The sequence below is a fragment of the Strix uralensis genome, chromosome 4, assembly GCF_047716275.1.
Source record: "Strix uralensis isolate ZFMK-TIS-50842 chromosome 4, bStrUra1, whole genome shotgun sequence".
Classification (NCBI taxonomy): domain Eukaryota; kingdom Metazoa; phylum Chordata; class Aves; order Strigiformes; family Strigidae; genus Strix; species Strix uralensis.
Window position 1 is genome coordinate 32090635 of NC_133975.1, and position 19354 is coordinate 32109988.

Genomic DNA, 19354 nt, shown 5'->3' on the forward strand with positions numbered 1-19354 from the left:
TGAAACACCATATTTATTTTTTATAACCAAATACATAAGACACAGAGCAAGCGTCATTTTCTTTGTTTCCGAACTACTACAGACTATTTCTGTCCATGACTCAGATGAAAACCTAAGAGGACTGGCTTGCTTATTTAAAGTTTTCACGAGGAAAAAAGTCACGTGAAACTGCCGACGGATAATAATGATGGTTCAGTGGTGAATGTGGTTTGACTGGAAAAAAAGGAGCAGTAAAGTGATCTTAATTTGCAAAGAGGTCAATGCAAACATAAGGAAACATATGTTTCTGTCAGCACTATTCTTCCCTGGTGTTAAAAAGCTTTAAAGGCTAAGTATTGATTTTAATGAAGTCAACAACAAAAGGGAATAGGATCCAAGTCCATCTGCCAGAACATGGGTGGTGAATGAAAATCAGGAAGGACTGAAACAAAAGGTAACGTCCAGGCACCGGAAGATCTGGGGTTTGGACCTGAAGTCAGGTCTGGTCTGACCTGTAACAGCAATACTGATCGTTCCAGTGTTAACAAGGTTCAGGAACAAGGAGGAGAAATCTTCTGGGAGTCATAAATGGCAATCCAGCTGTCTACCCCTACTTTTAAAGAGTTCCTACATACACTGCCTCAGAGTGTTATCTTCTGGAGCTTGGATGCTGTTTCCAACATACCACAAACAGATAGGGAAAGAGGGGATTAATTCCTGGTAAACAACCTCAGAGCATTTGTATGCATTCTTGTTAAGGGTAGGGCAACATTGTATTGCCTTAGCTCAGCCATCTTTATCTGCAGTTGTCATATCCCAGGGGACAGTATCAACTACCAATCCCTTCTAGGACACACACATAGTTTTAAGACAGCTAGTGAGTGGTACTTACTAGCAAACCCCAGCAACTCAGCTTTCTGTTGGTACTACCTTACTGAAATTACAGTAGGTGCTCTCTTATTTCTTACCATGCTCCACAGGGATTCTGAAGATTCAGGAAACACTTTTAGTTCCTGCTGAGCTCCCTGGAAACACGCAAACTTTCTAAAAATGTAGCTGATGCATTCTGTAAATATACTGCTTTAATTTTGAGCTATGTAATTAAAAAACAAGGAAACAATGTGCGCAGTCCTACAAAGGATTGGCTCTTTCCTTTGCAGGCCAAGCACAGTCTGATTCTGTCTAGATCATAATAAAATAATACAATTCTAACATAATGGCAAAGAACCAAAACTGTGAAGATGACGCCAAAGATGATGTTCTAACATTCAGGTCAGCTCATTGTGGCTGCTCAGGATCTCCTCCTACTCTTTACAATCCTGTCTGAGTGCAGGTAATATGCTACGATACAACAGCCACACTGGCAGGCAGAGAAGCCCAGTGCCTTTCAGACTGGGAGCAGCATCCCGGGGAAGAGTTTGCTAAACGAATAACCTTTACTTGCGGCCAAACCCTGCAGTTTTCACTCAGTGAGAACATAAAATGAAATGTAAGCAGAGTTTTGACTGTGTGCCCTTGCCAGGTTCTACTCAGGTGTTATCCTAGACTGCAGCTAAGCTATCTGCTAGATGGGGTTTTTTTTCAGTTTTATTAATGTACAATGCTGTAACAGAAGATGATAAAGGAACTTACCCTTTTCCTGTGGGGACTAATTTCTAGCTTCATCACTGCACATTTGTTTAAAGTATTTAAGCGTCTGCAAAGCAAAGGAAACCATATTAAGAGAACACTCCAGTGTTTTGACACAGGCTATTCCAGTTCAAAAGCTTTTGTGAAGGCTGTCCCCAAACTGCTTTGCATACAAATAGCCACAAACAGAGTTTCAATTAGAGCCCCAATTATACTTAACCATTAACCCATTACATTTGGCTGTATTCTAACTTCAGAGAGAGGGATGGATGACTATTTGTCACAATTACCTGAATCAAAGTAAAGAGGAGTGAACGGAAACTAAGTTGAGAAGTGCCTTATACCCGATGAATTGTAATAATTACATTTGTTTAAATAATTTAGCAGACATCTGAACCCTGAAACAACCAATCTTGGCAGACTGAAAGTAACAGAAAAGGCTTCTTATTTAACACACGTGTACATGTGCCTATCTGAAAAAAGCATGCTGCTTTAAAATTCTACTTTATAAGCTAAAACCTCCCAGAGGAAAACTTATTTTCCACTTATTAGGTGTCTATGTTGTTTGTGAATAATGATTATTTTCAATACAGTCCTGGGACAAGACAACTCACCAGTTTATAAAAAAAACCCAAAACAAAACACAGACCTGATTTTTCCTTCCTAAACTGAAAGTTTCTTTTATACATAAAAATATTGTCCCAAAGGACTACATTTTAAACAAAAATAAAATGCTGCAGCAACAATAGTTAACCAGCCTCCTTGTGAAATGTGATAGCAGTCTGGATGCATATCTTGAAGTACTATATGAATGCATATAAGCATCCCTCTATTCCCTGATAAGCTAATGATCGGGTAGGTATCCCTAAAACAAAAAAATTATCTTTCTTCTCCCTCTCCCCCAGAAGCTCAGTGTGCACGACTGAGCACAAACAGCTTAAAGCAGAGCAAAACTTGGCACTGTTAAACACACAGCTCCACGGCAGTTTAGGTACAGCTAAGTGCAGGCTGCTGTGGTCTCCTGCCCTTCTCCCAGCCCTCGCCTCCCCAGAAATTGCTCCAGGGACATGGCTGAGCTAAAATCTGCATTGGTAAAGCATACTTAGAGAAATGCTGGTGCTAGGGCAAGGCAAAGGGCAGGAACAGGCTGGGCACAATGCAGAAAGCAGAAAAGCTGAAGCAGCGCCTTCATGGAAAAGACAGTTTGGTCCTTTGTGTTAATACTTCCACTCATGAGGCTGTACTGTGGGTTGGATGAGGAGACTAACTGAGCTGAAAACTAATTTTCAACACTTTGTCGGGTTGAATTTCTCCCAGGTCAGTTCCCCGAGCTACGTGAAGGGTAGTGTGTGCAGAGGGAAGGCAGAGGAGCAGAGCTGCCCCTTTCCTTCAGCTGGACCGCAGCCCAAATTCAACAGGAGAAAAACTGAGATTTAAAAAGCTTAACTCATTCTGAAGGAAGTTGTATAATTTTCATATAATTCGTCTGAGCAAAGTGTGATGAGAAGCCTGTATCAGCAGCTTTGAAAAAAACAAAAAGGGAATGCTGACTTGTCCTGTTGCTTCAGATGAGTCTTTTCAGATTCGTGAAACTTGTAACTTGAATCTAGAAAATGTGCGCACAGGAAGAATTACTAGTTTCCTCTCTTCCCCCTTGCCTTTTATGCACAGGATTGGTTGCAGATGGTATTTACACAGGGCTTGATCCTGAAGCCATCAAAGAAAATGGAAAAGCTCCTACTGGTGCTTTTGCTGCATTTGTGAAGTAAAAAAAAAAAAAAAAAAAAAAAGGCAGTTTGATCTATAATTAGACCCAGCCACAACACAGCAGAAAAGAAGAGAAACAGGAAGAATTGCCATGGGTCAAATAGTAGGGTAGTGGCAGGTTAGGAAAGTTATCCAGATCTCTCTATTTTCATCTTTGCTCTGAATTTAAAAGGCAGAAGGCTCAGTCCTGCTGGGATGCAGCTGGTGGGTACATGCACAAGGCCAGTGAATTTCAGAGGAATTGTATTTATGGCGTGGGTGAAGGGGGAATGTCCCATCTATGACTACACAAGAAAACTGGTATTTTGGTTTTTAAGAGGCCACACAGCAGCAGAAAGCTACGTCCCTCTCTCTCTGCTATAAAAACATTCTCCTCTCAAACTCCTGGACCTCAAGATCAGGGAATATTAAACTGGTTTCAGTTCTGTGTTGTGTAATAATTTACAAATTTCACAGTGTTGCAACCTTTGACTTATGCAGAGAGAAGTTATCACTGAATCCCTGTATCAGGCTTTATCTAGCTCCAGCCTGTCTGACTGCTAATAAAGACGATCTCTGATTTCACAAAGATTACACTGCCAGATTTCTCTCCTACTCAAATTAAAACCCTGAAATAGGTGGAGAAGGATAGAGCAAAGACCTCAGTTTCCACAGAGGGTGTTTAAGAAAAAAAAACCTCCCAGCACACACCTCACAAAAATAAGTATGAAGGCAAGATAAGGTAACCCCCAATGAGTGAGGTTAAATACAATAGCAGTAAGGCAAATAAAAGCTCTGTTACACATTTGACATGATTTCATCACAAAACCAGTTTCCCTTTTAAAACCTAAATGCTCTGCAGCGATTGCCTCAGGTCTGCAACTTTCATTATATACATCACACATCCTGCTTTAACTTCTGCCCACTTTCTTGAGCTATAGGACACTGAAAACAGTACAATTTGCAAAACTGCCTTCTAAACATATTACTGAGTCTGCAAAGCTAAACTTAAAAAGTTTAGGCTTTGTCAGGATGAGAGTTACCTATACAACTGTCATTAACCTTCATCCATGCTTTATAATACTTTTTAAGCATATAAGCACACATCCATTTTCTACAGATCTCATCAAATCGATGCTTGTTAATGAACTGCAATTTTCTCTTCTGGCTCTGGACATTCTCCTCTGCTAATTCCATTCCCAGGTATAAATTCAACTTATCGTTTCCCCACTGACAGTCAGCAGGTCTGCCTCATTCTTTAGCTCTGTCTTATTCTGCCCAAACCTGTCTCAACGACACCTTCGCAAGGACAAGACAGGAGATGGAGGGATGGGGCAGGATTGCTGCAGACAGCAGTTACAGCTGCTTTCACCATCTGGCTATCGCAGTCTCAATTTCTACAATGTCTCCTACCATGGCCACTTTCTGGATGACTGTCTGGATGACAAGATAATATTCTTTCCCATGATTTAGATAAATGCCTTTGAATCACCTCTTTCTATATACATCTTCACATCCAGATGATATCTTACTGACATCCTTTTCCTTGCCCTCCATGTACTCCCACTCAGGCTCTCACCCTCCTTCACCGCAGCTCTGCAAAACTCTTCTTCCTGAGGGTGACTACCGCAACAGGATTTGACTCAGTCCCAGCCCCCGAGTTGAGGCTGGCCCATATGAGCGGCAAGTACACTGGAAGCCTGAATCTGCTGCACCCAACACATGAGGCACTGGAGCTTCTCTCAGAAATGAGCAGGTGCATTTTTCCTAGTCTTCTCCTCAGAAATGGCCAAACTAGTTTAGCCTGAACTTTTAAGAAAGGGAGCCTGAACAAGACATTCACTATCAAAAATTGCAGTGTGAACAGCTAACTTCAGCTAATTTATAAATTAAAATATGGGTTTATATTGTGAAGTCCTTGTTAATCCAGATACCAGTCGGTTCTATGCTGGCTATAACCCCAGGTAATTCATTCTGCTCTCATTAACAGAAGAAAATTCTCACCCCATGCTCCCAAGAAAAGTGGTAGCAATGCAGAATATAGATTTATGAATTTTAGATGACAGTTTTCAATCTGAGTAACTCTATGATCTAGCTTTAAAGTTTAAAATATTTTCTTGAATATTTTCTTGATGTATTTAAATTCTTAATTCCTTCTTATAGGGCAAATTCCAACTCCATTATACCTGTAACTAACTGACAATACAAGGGCTTTCTTGTCTTCCTGCTGTGGGCAGCCTCTACAGTGGCTCCTGGGGTTCATCTGCATGTTCTAATCTGCAAAGGAGGCCAGCTCTCTACAAACCAAATGATACGAGCAGTGAATGCTGCTCATGTGAATCTATTACAACCAATTTCTTGGATGGGAAGTCCTGATGGTAAAAGATTTAAGAAACCTCTTGCGTATATAGTGTGGCAGTTTTCTAGCTATGCATAAGATTAAATAGGATTTCCATCATGGCTTGCTATGTATTTTGTACTTAGCAACAACCTTTAGGATAAACATGCTTCAATACTTAGTTTCAACAGTGCATGATGCAGCCAGTTATCCTCTGGAGATAAATTCCCAGTCATTAATCTACATAAAGTCTTATGAAACCAAGGCCAGCACAAGGCTTTGCATAGTCACTACACGAAGCATCCTAGCAAATTACAATAGAATTGTCACTCTCACATTTTTAACTCTACATTTCATGATAAGATCACTAAAAGACATATATTAACCATATGTCTTCTACTATTACCAAGTGCCATATGCTATCTCTGTAATTCAAGTCTCAACCCACTTTTCACTTAAATTTTTTCCAGAAAAACCTTAATGGGGTGGCTACTGATACCTTTTCCATTTAGAAAGGAATTTGGCAAAGCATTTACTAAAAAGCTGTTTTTAAAGTTACATTAGTTTTCCTGCTTACATTAATAACTGTCATTTAAAATGCTGCAAACATAAAAAATATCCCTGTCACTGTGATTTCTACAGTCTTTTTTAAAACAATTTCTTCACATGCAGTAATTAGAACAAGGTCCTGGCAGAACACTGGTTGTTATACAGAAAAGCAGATTCTCAGCACAGACAACTTACAGTGTTCATTTAGTTTTGTGCTGAAAATGCAAGTAACTCCAAAACTACTCTGATTTTCAGTCAAGAAACAGTGATAGACTTACAGTTGTGAAACAGTTCTAAGTCTTTTACTGAGTAAACCCCTTTACTGTTTACACACTGACCACGGCATGAGTCAAAATAAACCCAGGCTTCAGGCAGAAATGCAGCATTCCAAACCATGTGCCTTCTCCATGTTTTTTAATTAGCTTTACAAAATTAAAGAAGGAGATGTGGGGAAAAAAATCTGAAGGTGAAAATGTTTTGATAATGTACTGTGTTTGTCCAACACAAATGGTAACGGGCCAAATCCAGACATCTGAGACGATTAAGCGAATTACTTCAGTTTTATTTTGAGGTGGGATCTGAACACTTCTGGAGGCACTTTAGCTTCACTTTTAAAGTTATCCTGTAAATGATAACTGATATATAAGCCACAGGCTTCAGAATGATATAGTTCAGCCTTTAAAATCTTTGTCTCAAGCTACTGTAAGACCAGTGGATTCTTATGCATATTACAAAGAAAACAATTTGAAGATGAAAGTGAAGAGGTTATTTTACAATTAGCAGACTTATTAAACACTTCCTAGTTTCACAAAGTATCTATATACCCATATCATTTTGGTTGGCTCACTTTTATTAGAAGGCTTACAATATAAGCTTCCATTCTTAGGATACAGAACTTTTTACTGTCCTCTATGTTCAGAAAAAGTGCTAACTGTTTTTATCGATCACACTAGCAGCAAATCTCAATGAGATATGGAGGGCATATTCTTACTTTCACTAGTGAGAAACAATCGGCTACCTTTTTTCCATATAAATAAATAATTCCAGGTTAAAAAGTATTCTTGCAGGCGAGCACTGTGTCCAAAATATGCTGGCTTGACTGTATTTTGTTTTCCTGGCAAGGGAAGACCATGCTTCTGGGAAACAGCATTTATTCACATTGCTGTACTTTCTGTTCAATGACTTCGCAAGCTCCAGAGCACACAAATAAGCAGACCGATGCATCACATTTTAATATCGATTATTATTAAGGTGTCCTACCCTTGAGTAGGGCACATCTTAAGTGTGAATTTAACATTAATAAGATTTTTCCCCTCCTAATGACTGGGCTTTTCTTAGTTTGAAAATCTTGCAAATATTTCTGAAGAACTTTAAATTCCAGTCCCTCTCTTTCCCTTCCAAGTATGGCAGTGATGGCATGAGAACACTATAAACATAAAGCCTTTCTTAAAAGGGTTTTGTAATTCATTAGAATTACTGACATTTAGAGTTGCAGACATCATGCAAGCAGTATCCAAAAGCATTCATTTTGCAGACAATTTGGAAAGCTGCCATACTGAAGGATGGAGGCAGAAAACTGTACTTATTTCTAGGTAATAGGAGATATGAAAAGTTAAGGGATTTTTTTGCCATTTAAGATTGTGGACTCACACTAGAGGAGGCAACTGATGAATGGGTGTCAGATGGGGCTGTTGCAATTGCTTTTATGATAAAATCAGTAATGTTGAGGTTGTAGTTCTGTAAAAACATCCTGTCACACACCAGCAAGTCTCGCTCCCTCTTCCCTACCCACCCGTTCTCCTGCGCCTGCAGCTGGCTGTGGGGTCCTGCCCCATCCTTCGCACCTACTCTGAGCTTCATTATGCCTTTCAACCAGCTGATTTAATATATTAACCCAGCAAAGGACTATCCAGACTCTGTTTGTGGGGTGAGTTGAACTGGTTTGTGGAAGGAGCCCATACACAACAAAGATAAGGGGAGCACGTGGCTGAGGGCAGGCCAACCTTTGCATTGGTGATAAACTCTTAGATTCATTCACATTATCTGTTTCAGCTGTATGCATTCACTTTGGTGATCATGGTGCACACAGGATGATGCACTGAGGTCAGCATGAGGGTTTGTATACATAGCTTTTTGTTTTGTTTGTATACATAGCCGCTCATCACAGTAAGAAAGGAGAGTAACAGAGTACAGCATCACTTTGCTAATACTGCTCCCAGTTCCTGTGTGGGAACTGATGCTACAGTTGTATGTGCAGATGGTTATAGCCAGCACAGTTTTGCTTTCACATGCCTAACTAATTTGGGAATTAGTAATGAAAGCAAATTAAGAATAATAATAAAAAATACTCCTATGAACTACCTGTCACAAAGACCCCTGCTGCTTTCCTCCCAACTTTATTTTAAATAAGATGCCCAAATATTACTTAGCACAAAATATTATTCTAATGAAAACTGATATGCATACTGATAGTGGATAATTAAAAGGTCTCAAGCAAATGTTTATTTAATGGTATATAATTCAGTTGAGGTTGTTTGTTCTAGGTTATACTTTCTATTACACAGGAGGGGTTTTGTTTCAAATTGCAGTGTGATTTTTTTCTCACCTACCTGCATAAGGCCTCAATAGCATCTCTGTCCAGAAAGTCATGCTCTCGCTTGACTAGAGCGATGTCAATTGGAAAAAGAAGATCTGTAGGAATAGAGACAGATGGAATCAAAATTACTTTTATTCCCAGTGGTGAGTTATTTCAGAAGAACCAGCTGCCTTCAGTTGTGCTTACCAAGATGCCAGTGATTGGCACTTCTCAGGTAAACACAAGCTATCACCTCAAATGCCAGAGATCCTTCCTTTTCATGTAGAAGCTTTTGACGTGCGGCTTTGATAATGGAAAGTTCATATGCAAAATGGAGGAAAAATGAGCAAAGCAGAGATGAAACATCGGGAGAGGGAAAGAGGCAAATTCAAGCTCCCTAACCATCATCAGAAGCATAAACTGACTCAGGCTAGCTTTATTTAAAATAAATATACAATCTCCATCAAAGTCCTAATATCTCACATTAAAGAAAAAAGGTCAGTAAACCCCAAATCTCTGGAAAAGTATAAAAAACCAAATCTCCTTGGCTGTTAATCAAGCTATTTAAAAGTTTGACACTGTTACAACATTAATGAGATATGGACTGAAATGAAAGCAAGCCAAGTGGCGTGGAGCCCATACTGCCTCCTTTCCTTAGGAGATTATTTAGGTAAACAACTGGGAGAGTGAGGGGGAGGAAACAATGTCGGCAGAGAGCTGAAAATTTACTACAGTTCTGAAGCAGCAACCACATATATATTATTTACTGTCCTCCACAGATTCCTGACTGTCATACAGGTCCTGATCTGGCATTCCTTGCACAGCCAAAACTCCCACCAAAGCCACTACAAATATACTGCTGCAGTTGCATACAACTTTCCTGGTCCAAGTGACTGTCTAGCAAATATTTTAATTTTGCCTTAGGAATAAACAAATTATGACATATTCTGCAAAACACAAGAAATTCTGTCTTTTCTACAGAAAACTGCAGTTTTAGCAAAGCTACTGACAAAGGCTCACTGATTAATCTTCACTTTAAATGCATCGTGCGTAGCAGCACTCCCTATAGGTGACTCCTCAGAACTCTTGTACTATACCTAATTGCTTCTTAGGTCTCCTTTCACTATTTTAAGTCCAAGGTGCAAGTAAAGAGGGTGAGCACGTTCAACTGGTATTTTTCACCAGTGCTGTAAGTTTTTCCACTGAGAAAGTTAGTATGTTAGAACACCCACAAGAAAACATATGGGAGAACTTAAGTGAGAGAGGTGACTTGGAAGAAGTTGATAGTCCACAAGTCCCTTCTTTTTCTTATGCTTAATTTATGCTGCTGGTGGTTTTTTTGTTGCTGCTGCTGCCAGGGGGGCTTGCAAAGGGCAACAGTATGTTGTTTTCATATAAGGACAGCTGTCTTTTCAAAGGATATGGCTGGCCTTGCTCTCAATGCTTGCTCTCACCTCTGCAGTCCTTCTGATGTTATGGAGGACATTGTCCTACGTTAGAAACTTTATATAAGTTTAGAGTCTCTAGGTAGGGCAATGGTTACCACAGGTAAGACATGTTTTCTGAATGCAAGTAATTTGTTAGGGGATTTACAGCTCAGCATAACATAAAGCCCGCAAGCCTACATATTCAGCTGAAAGTCTTGTCCCCAGTTTTAACAAAGACCGGAAGTATAGTCCCAGTTCTGCATCCCAAGAAAATCTTGGCATCTCCATTAGCACAAAAAAAGAAAAGAAAAAAAAAAAAGGAAGAGAAATAATAAAAGGAAATTTAATTTCTGAACAGGCAAAGAAAAGTTTCGCCAAGTGCTGCTTTTGAGAGTGCTATTATCATCTCATATTGCCAATGCAGCTGCAAATCAAAGCTCAACGAGATCATTTTTCAAGAAGGTCAGCTCAGCATTTGCTGTAATTTCCAACAGTTATTCACTGGAAATAATGGACTTTCTATGCTCACTCTTACAAGCGGCAGCTGGAGTTTGTTTTATGAAAAAGAAGAGGCAGATAAGAGTGCATAATAATTTCACTACAAAGCAAGTAATTTTAAGTGGTGTTGGGGGGACATTCTGAACAATAATATACATATATAAAAAGGATGTTGCACTTTAAAACAAACTTCTGTATGTGACTCTGCATCAGAGTGTAAGAACTGTATGCCAAAACTGCAAGTTCCTAGTATGTTAGAGAGACAATGAAGACAACAGTTTTAATTTAGCAAAACCTTTGTAAAAACAGACACAAAAAGCGAATCCATCCCACAGAAGGACAAGTGAACACAAGAAGCAGCAGTCTCTTCAAGGAGCTGCTGCACATCTGTGCAACAATGGCTTGTACATTCTTTTTTCCCTTCATAGTGAGCCTGTGTCCAACACCAACCCAAACTGTTCTGAAAAAACACACAGGACTTGGGAATCACGAGGCGTACAAATGCATTCACACATACGCAGAATTTCCTAACTCTGCTCCGCTAGGAGATCTGGCTGGTGGAGTTGGACACAGTTTCTGTGTTTCTCTAAGACTGGGCTCGTAGCAGTGGATGACTACATTCATGACAATATAGTTCATTTGTGTTTTAACTACAGGGACATACTATGGTGCTAACATAACATTTGCACTATGAGGGCATTTGGAAGATTCAGACTAAAACAGAAACATACAACAAATTTAAAACTCCAAGAGTGCTTCAGAGTCTCATTGGATTTGGTAGATCTATGTATGTGGTGGGTAGCAGAGAGCAGCCCAGTCCCTAAATCTTCTTATGTACTGGCACTTCAGTTGTGCCCCTGAACCTCATTTGTTGGTGAATATTACATCTTATTGTCCAGAAATTGCCAGAGGATGATTGACTTGCAAGCCCAGGTGCCTACCTTCATAAAGCTGCGCGTACTGTGGGAACCCAGCAGCCCGCAGCCAGTCACAAGCTTCCTTGGCCTCAATTTCTGGAAGAGGACAGAAACAAGACACCCTCCAATTAGTGATCTGCAAAGCAAAAACTTCCCTTTCCATCACTTCTACGATTCCCATTACAAAATCAGCATGAAGGTAGTCAGCAACTTTGAACTGAGACGCAGGTCTGCTTATCCCAGTTTGCTTTTCTTCTCATGATCAAACATATCTTCGGGATATGATTCGGGAAAGTCATTAGCATGCACCTGTGATTTATCAACATCTCATCATTTTAATCATTAGAGAAACAGGCACAGATGAAAACTGTGGAAGTTATGGATTATTCTGTACAGGTTTTGTTAACACTAGAGAAATGAGCACCACAATCAGCATGAGCAGCATTTGTTCAACAAATCTTATGATGCTCTTGGCACAACTATTTTGTCTTGACAGAAATTCCCAGTAGAGCTTGTAATACCGTGAACTTTAACATCTTGTAGATAGTACTGACAGACCCAAGCCCAACAACCAATACACTGTACTGCAGCTCACTCAAGCACATATTTACTATCCAACAAGAACATAGTTTCACTGGAGGTCTTCAAGACATTTATCAGTTACTTAGTATATTACAGGGAATTCAGCTAACTTTTCGTCAGACTGCCCAAAACAGCATGACACAAAATGGAATTATTCACATATATATACATGACATCATTAGTCTATGAATAAATTATACATAAATTCATTTGTTACCTAATACAAGCAGAAATAGATATGTTATCTTATTAGCTCAAACTAGGAAAATGGAAAAGGTATTTAGGTTGTTCTCCAAGTGTTCAGGAAACAGATTGGGTAAATTTTGCTCTAAAAATTCAAGGAAGTGTTACTGGGAATTTACCTCCCTGCTTAGAACTGATCAGTGAGCAATCAGAAACTCTTAAAGTTCATCTGGGTTTGATTATATTCCTTGTTCTTGATGGACCAGAAAAGAAAAGCTTCATTATGTACAACTCAGTAGACAATTTTGCCACCTACTTGGAGACGATACTATAGCTACCTGCTGTAGAAACCACATGCAAAGGGTTCTGCTCAGAATACACATTACTGGTTATAGGGCAGCGAAGAGGCAAACACAAGTACAATGTCTCAAGATTTTGGCATGTTATGAAATATTCCCAGTGAGATATAGGTACAAAATTAAAATCAGATGAAATGGCAGGCAACTTTTTAGTGTCTCCAAAATGACGGCAATCCTTCTTTAAATTTCCAAATTGCTACAACAGGGTTAAAATATTTGTGCTTTGCAAATCTACTTTGCTAAGATACATACCCAAAGCAAGGGGTTAAGGTGAGCCAAAGCACAACATTCCAGATAAATAAACAGCTAAAAACCCACTCTCCTGAAGTCAGGACAAGCAGGCATTTGTGTAACTTGTGTTTGCTTCACCTTTGGGTTATGGGACCACATGAGAACAAGCACGTACAGACATATTGACTTAGCTACTCATTAAGAAAAAGCATTCTTCAATTCCAGTTGCAAGCGATTGTAAAGTTTTGCTTAAAGTAGTATTTTAATTTCAGTATCCTAAGGAAATACATAGGAAAGTTAATAAAGAAGGGGGAAAAAAGAATCTAAAATATATTTAAAACTTGTACTGCTAAAGGAAGAACAAACAACAGGATATTAGTATCTCAGAAGCAATGAAAATACTAAAGTAAAAAAATCTGCAATTATTTTTAAGAGTACTTAAAATAAAATATACTATCTTATAGGTAACATCCTGCAGAAGTGTCTGGATTGAATGAGAATTTTATTTGATTTAAAACTGAAAAAAAAAAGCCATCCCCAATAACCAGTATGTACCTCAAAATGCAGGTAGATGCTTGTAGCGCAATTGAAAAAAGTGTCAGATTCCTTACTACTTCAGTGGCTTTTAAATGTGTTTAAGTATTTGTTCACAGGCCCTTTACTGAGCACCTCAGGTGTATGATCTGTAAAATATTTCTAGAGCTAGAAAATTATGAATACGCATTTATCAGACTTTTTTCAAGGTTCTCTATAGAAGCTTTGTGTATCTTTTCTGCAAATATATGTGCAAGTTCTGTGGAAATCAGATTTTATGGGCACCCAGGTGTCAGGTGCCTTTGGGATTTTCAGAGCATATTTGTTTTCAAAATACCTTTGAGAATCCCCCAAGAAGTCTACCAAGGCAATGAAACACCTGAGTAGTTCCTGGCTGCCCACAAGAATTGCAGAGAATAATAAAACACCAGTGCATCTGTTCATCGATTAGACTAGGCAAATGTCTAGGGCTGAGTATAGGACAGCACCAAGGGTTTAAAAGCAGTATTTACCCCACTTCCATCTTAAACATTTTTGAAAAGCCAGGGCTCTAGTTTCTGGCTCCTGTTGCAAGTCCTTGGAAGGGCAAGGGGTTTGGAGATCTGTCTGGAAGAAGGGGCCAGGGAGTCCTCCATGGCCAGGGCTCTCTCCATGTCACCTCCATCCACACAAAGTGTGTGTCAGAGAGGGATATGGCAGGGATATGGGAGACAGAGTGGAGATGGGACCTAAAAAAGCAGGTCCTTTTGTTCAACTCCAGTTGGCCAAACCCAGGATTGCTCCTAGACTGTACCAGTGTGCTGTGACCAGATGAATGGAAAGGTCATTTCCAACCCAGCTTCCTCATCTCAACCCTGATGGTTACTGAGGAGCCAGACTATGAACAAAACTGTGTATGTATGTGAAAATCATGCAGATCAAAATACAGCCAGAGGGAGAATCCAGCACAGGGTGCACTGAATGGGCTGCACATAAAGCCGAGTACACAGAACAAGCTTGCTCACTAAGAGATACAAACTTACACAGTTGAAACCTTGTATAGGTAAAAAGTTCATTACCACAACTTAACTGGAATCCGCCTCTGAGAATAAAATACATTAGTTAAACCTGAGGTTCTGGTCAAATCGTTTAAACTACACTAGAGGAGAAGGCTCATTCCCACACTTTCCAAATACCAGCTTTTCTTCCATCTCAGCAGCATCAGCCCTGGGACTCTCAGTTTGCCAGCTGCCATGGTTTCATATCCAGGAGGACATGGAAAAACATGCAAGTCCTTGTTATCTGGATCAGTGTCAACCAGGATAATGAGGGACAAAAGAGAGAAGCACAGAACTTCCAAAATCAGATTTTTCCACTACTTGCAAAAAGTTTTAGAAGGGACAGGGCACCCAGAAGCCTTTGTTCAGTCTCCCAGGAGACCTAGGTTACAGATCATTACCTGAGCTACAAACTCACTGCCGAGCACACATCTGCTTGGTTGGGGCCAGCTGAGAGCCACAGGGAGGAGAAGAAGCTTGCTGAGGAACTCTACACTGCTCTACAACCCATTTTAGGGAAGACCTACTTCAGCCCCAATTAATCTGCCATGATATGCAAAGCAATTTCCCACCGTGAGCATCTTTCCGATGAAGACCTGGCAGCTGAGCTGATACAAGTTGCTGCAGGCAAGGGACTGGTCTCATTCCCTCCTCCCCACTCCATCCCTGCGGTGCCACTTCCTTTCTGAATTAAACATCCTTGCCAGTTAAAACCTTTACAATAAACTACAATTCAGTATACATTCCAGGCAAGAAATGTATGTGCAGCTTTGCAGATGTGCGTCCTGTGCCCTCCCCCAGCAGCAGGAGGTTCTTGTACGAAAGAACTGCTGGCAAGAAAGAAATCGCGCTATTATTTCTAAATGTCCTGATACACACAAAAAAAATCTCTTAGAAAGTAAAACAAAACAAAACCCAAAACAAAAAAACCCAAAAAAGAGTACAATGAAGTCTTTATTCTTGGTGTCGTGTAAGCAAACAGCAGGCAAATGTGTTAAAGAGGAAACAGGAAATTTTTATTGGAAACAGCTTTATTTGTTGGTCCGTTTCACAAAGCAGGTCTCCATGCTCAAATCAGGGTTAGGAGTTCCTTTTGTGTATGGTTGGGAACCATTAGTCTTTATTTACCCACTTCCTGGGGGGTTAGGAGGACCCAATTCTTCCCCAAACTGGTAAGTGAAAATGGAAACTTCTAACTTCCTTTTTGTTTAACTTTGGTTAATCTTGGTTCTTGGCCCTGCAAGTTTGCAAGTCTAAAACTTCATATCAAAAACTTCTCAGTTCACACCTTGTTTGATACTGCAGTTGCAGAAGGGAGAGCTCTAAGATGCCTGTAGCCTTTTGTTGGATGATACCTTCCTTCCTATAGAAAATAAAAACCACACAGTGTGATGCTCCAGTAATGTCCTTTCAGGAAAAAAATAATCATAATTGTATAGCTAGGAGTAGCAAGATCATTTGCTTTCATTCTTCCTTTTCTTTTTGCTTCCATGAAATAACATGCAACTTAAGCACCAGCTCTTTCAGAGTCTTCAGGATGAGGGGCAAAGCAGATGTATCTTTGTACAGTCACGCACTGACTCCATTTTCACCTAAGTGCTAAACATCTTATGAACAGTTCTTCCAAGCAGATGGTTTCCTCTTGCCTCAACTTAGACACCTTTATAGACATATTAGCACCTCAACACATCAGTTCTACTCATCTCACCTTTTGGCTCTGTTAAGAGACCAGATTGTAAAAAACTGTAGAGAGACTGGTCAAATCAATGCCGTTAAAATCCAATTTCAGCAACAATGGGCTTCATTGCTGAAGGTTCACTCCAATGCCATACCTAACAACTGGTTTGTTTGGGGTTCTTTTTGGTCTTAACTTTTGACCAGGTCATTCTAGTTGAAATTCACTATTTGACATTTTCAGAAAAGAAAAAAAAAAAAAGTAAAAATTGAATGCAAAATCATCTTCCTGAATTAGTTTGCAGAAGAGTCTTTTCCATGCAACGCAGAGAATGTGATTTTTCACTGTGAATGCTAGAGATGAACCTGCTTGCTTCTTACTGTAATCCATAAAACTCCATAAACTATCTGTACATTTTCTACGGCACAGATGGAGCACAAAGAGGATTCATTCCCATCCAGGACTGATGCTCCAGTTTAATGGCTGCAAAAGACTTTGCATGCTCAGAAGGCTCGTCCTCCTTTTCTGTCTGTATCAGAAGTTACCTGTCCCTACATATCATGTCCCTCTGAAATTTCTGGTGCTTTGCAAAATTTGCACAACACTGTCCTGAGCTATTAAGAAGCTTGAGATCATTCATGATCATATTTTTTAAGACCAGCTGTGGTATATATGAGAAATATTCTTCTCTGGATAGAACTCCACTGCCCAAGTACAAGCAATTATTTTTCCAAGTGCTTGAATTACATTCCTGACATGTGAATTGTGGTCCCAACACTAGACTTGATCACACTATCCAACGACTCAGTCTATAGATACATGAACACGGATGTGAAATCTGAGACAAACCGGGAAAAAAAACTACACTGTGGCAGCTGTCTACAAATGAGCAGTCCAGGCACTGAAAATGATAAATAAGTTCTGCGTAATGTCATATGCCTGCAGCCCTTTAAAGCTGGGACAGTATGACTTCCTAAGAGTTAGCCTGCTATATGTCCATGGCCTCAGATGGTTTTTACTTTGAAGATATGTGACTGTGGCTTGAAAATAATTAAATTCCTTTTCATAAGTCTGTTTTTTCTCAAACCTATACAGTCAAATATTCCTTAGGCAGTATCATTAACTTGGTGCTCCACACCTTTCAAGAAAGAAGCATGTAGCAAGGACTGAAGAAACCAAAAATCTAATTAATGAAGAACAGCATTTTATAAGGATAATGTCCTCAAACACTGAAACTTGGTAAGTTTGTCAATAAACATTCAACCACTAAAAGGTAGAGAATTTTGAGAATCCCATTAAAAGTTCTTACCAAATTTCTAACATGTTTGGAATCTCTTCTTATTGTAAGAGAACAATCTAATCTTACGATTCATTTCTGGAAGAACCAGTGAGTCCAAGAGAATAATGAGTATGGCTTTTGAACCGATGACGAGCTTGCAGGTTTTGAAGTGAAAGCTAACAACCTTCCTGAGAGGGTCCCCTTTCTCCTTTCACTTTTAAAGCACAACTTACATTTTGCAATAGCAACTGCCTTTTTTGATGTGCTCCTGTTTTTCTCTATGCTTCAATTTACCTTCCACAGTCAAACAATACATGCTGTGATCTCCCACTTAATGCTACCTGCCCCAACAGTGAGTTCAAGCTGATATGGATGCACACACAATTTTAAGAAAATACTTCTTACCAAAAACTTTCTGGAGGAAAAAAACCACAAGTTCTTAAAAGAAACCATATATGACACCAAATATATATACTGCTTTCTAGTCATAAAAGCCCTAGAAAGAGGTGGTGGGGGGGAATGTTACTCAAATATTTCTCAGCTATATGATGATGACTGAAGAAACACTCTCCTTGTGTTCCTGCTGGCTTTGGGTTAAACATGGTACTGTTTTTTTCAAGTTATGGAGCCTTGCAGCAAGACAGTAACTATGCTGCTGATGTTATGTATAAACCACAGGACACTGGGAGAAGAAACAGAGTATGTTTGGAATTTGTGTGGGAACAGATGAAGAAGAAGTAAGGAAACAGATGTTTAAGATCATATATTGCTATTTTCTCTGAAAAAAATCAGGAAGCTTGAACACCGTTTTTTTGTCAGCAAAGCTTTTGGAAAGCCAAACGGCTTACTTCCACTGATGGGGTTTTAAGTTTGTTTATTTCCTTAATGATGAAAGCTAAATAAATTAAATATATATATATATGATTGGTTTCCAAAATATCCACATAGATATATGTTGGCTGTGTGTAATTTCCCTCCCTACCAACTGTACCAGGTTACACAGTATAGTAGTTTTAATTGCTCACCAATCCTCTTGGCTAGCATAGGAAACACAATGCTGCTTTTGTGTACCAAAATCTAATTAACTTGAATCTCCTTTTCATAGTCTTCAGCATATTGAAATAACTTCAAAAGTTTTTCAGCTCAAAACTTAACAAGAGAAACAGAAATTGTTGAAAATATTTAAAATGTTTAGGGATTGAGTCATCACTTGCTGAAATCAATGGAAGCTTCCATGAATTTCAGAGGAATTAAGCCCTTCCCAACATGGATCCATGGGTCTCTAAAACCCAACAATGCTTTTTGAGGAATAAATATTCTTACCCAAAAAAATATTTTAAATGAGACTTCTGCTAAGTCCAGTTGTGCCGTAAGACCCATCCCAAGCATGGGGAGCAGCTCAGGTTTTCATCAGAGCACAAGGCAGGCCGGTGCCTGATGGCAGGAGGGCAGAGAGGGCACAACCATCACTGCCAAAGCATGCCCTGGTTGGCAAGAGGTCATCCCCTCTGTCAAGAGGACCTGGAGCAACTGTTATACTCTGAAAAGCATCAAATCAGCACCATTTCAGGATTTAACACAGGGGTACTGGAATAAAGGATATTTCCCATGTCTCTGTCAAGCACTTTCCCTACACACTCCATAACAGATTGCAATTACTACTTATTTTCACACTATTAAACATGCTTCTAACTGCCCAAAGTTGGCTGCATTACTTCCTAATTTGCTGAAGACTTTGGGAAAGCATGTGCTAGGACACAAAAGAAACATCACAACTCCTGGTTTACACTGTAAATCAGGTCCATAATTTATTCCT

At 39.5% G+C, this 19354-nt stretch overlaps 1 protein-coding gene across 6 annotated transcripts in view; it reads right to left on the reverse strand.

Annotated features, from left to right (window-relative positions):
• Positions 1 to 19354, reverse strand: part of DLC1 (DLC1 Rho GTPase activating protein) — a 254089-nt gene that overhangs the window by 14542 nt on the left and 220193 nt on the right. For all 6 annotated transcript variants that reach the window (XM_074866282.1, XM_074866281.1, XM_074866283.1 and 3 more), the window contains 3 exons: positions 11683 to 11754; positions 8851 to 8932; positions 1612 to 1675 (listed from right to left, as the gene is read on the reverse strand). In XM_074866282.1, coding sequence (XP_074722383.1) covers positions 1612 to 1675; positions 8851 to 8932; positions 11683 to 11754 — 218 coding nt within the window. The remainder of the gene's footprint in view (positions 1 to 1611; positions 1676 to 8850; positions 8933 to 11682; positions 11755 to 19354) is intronic.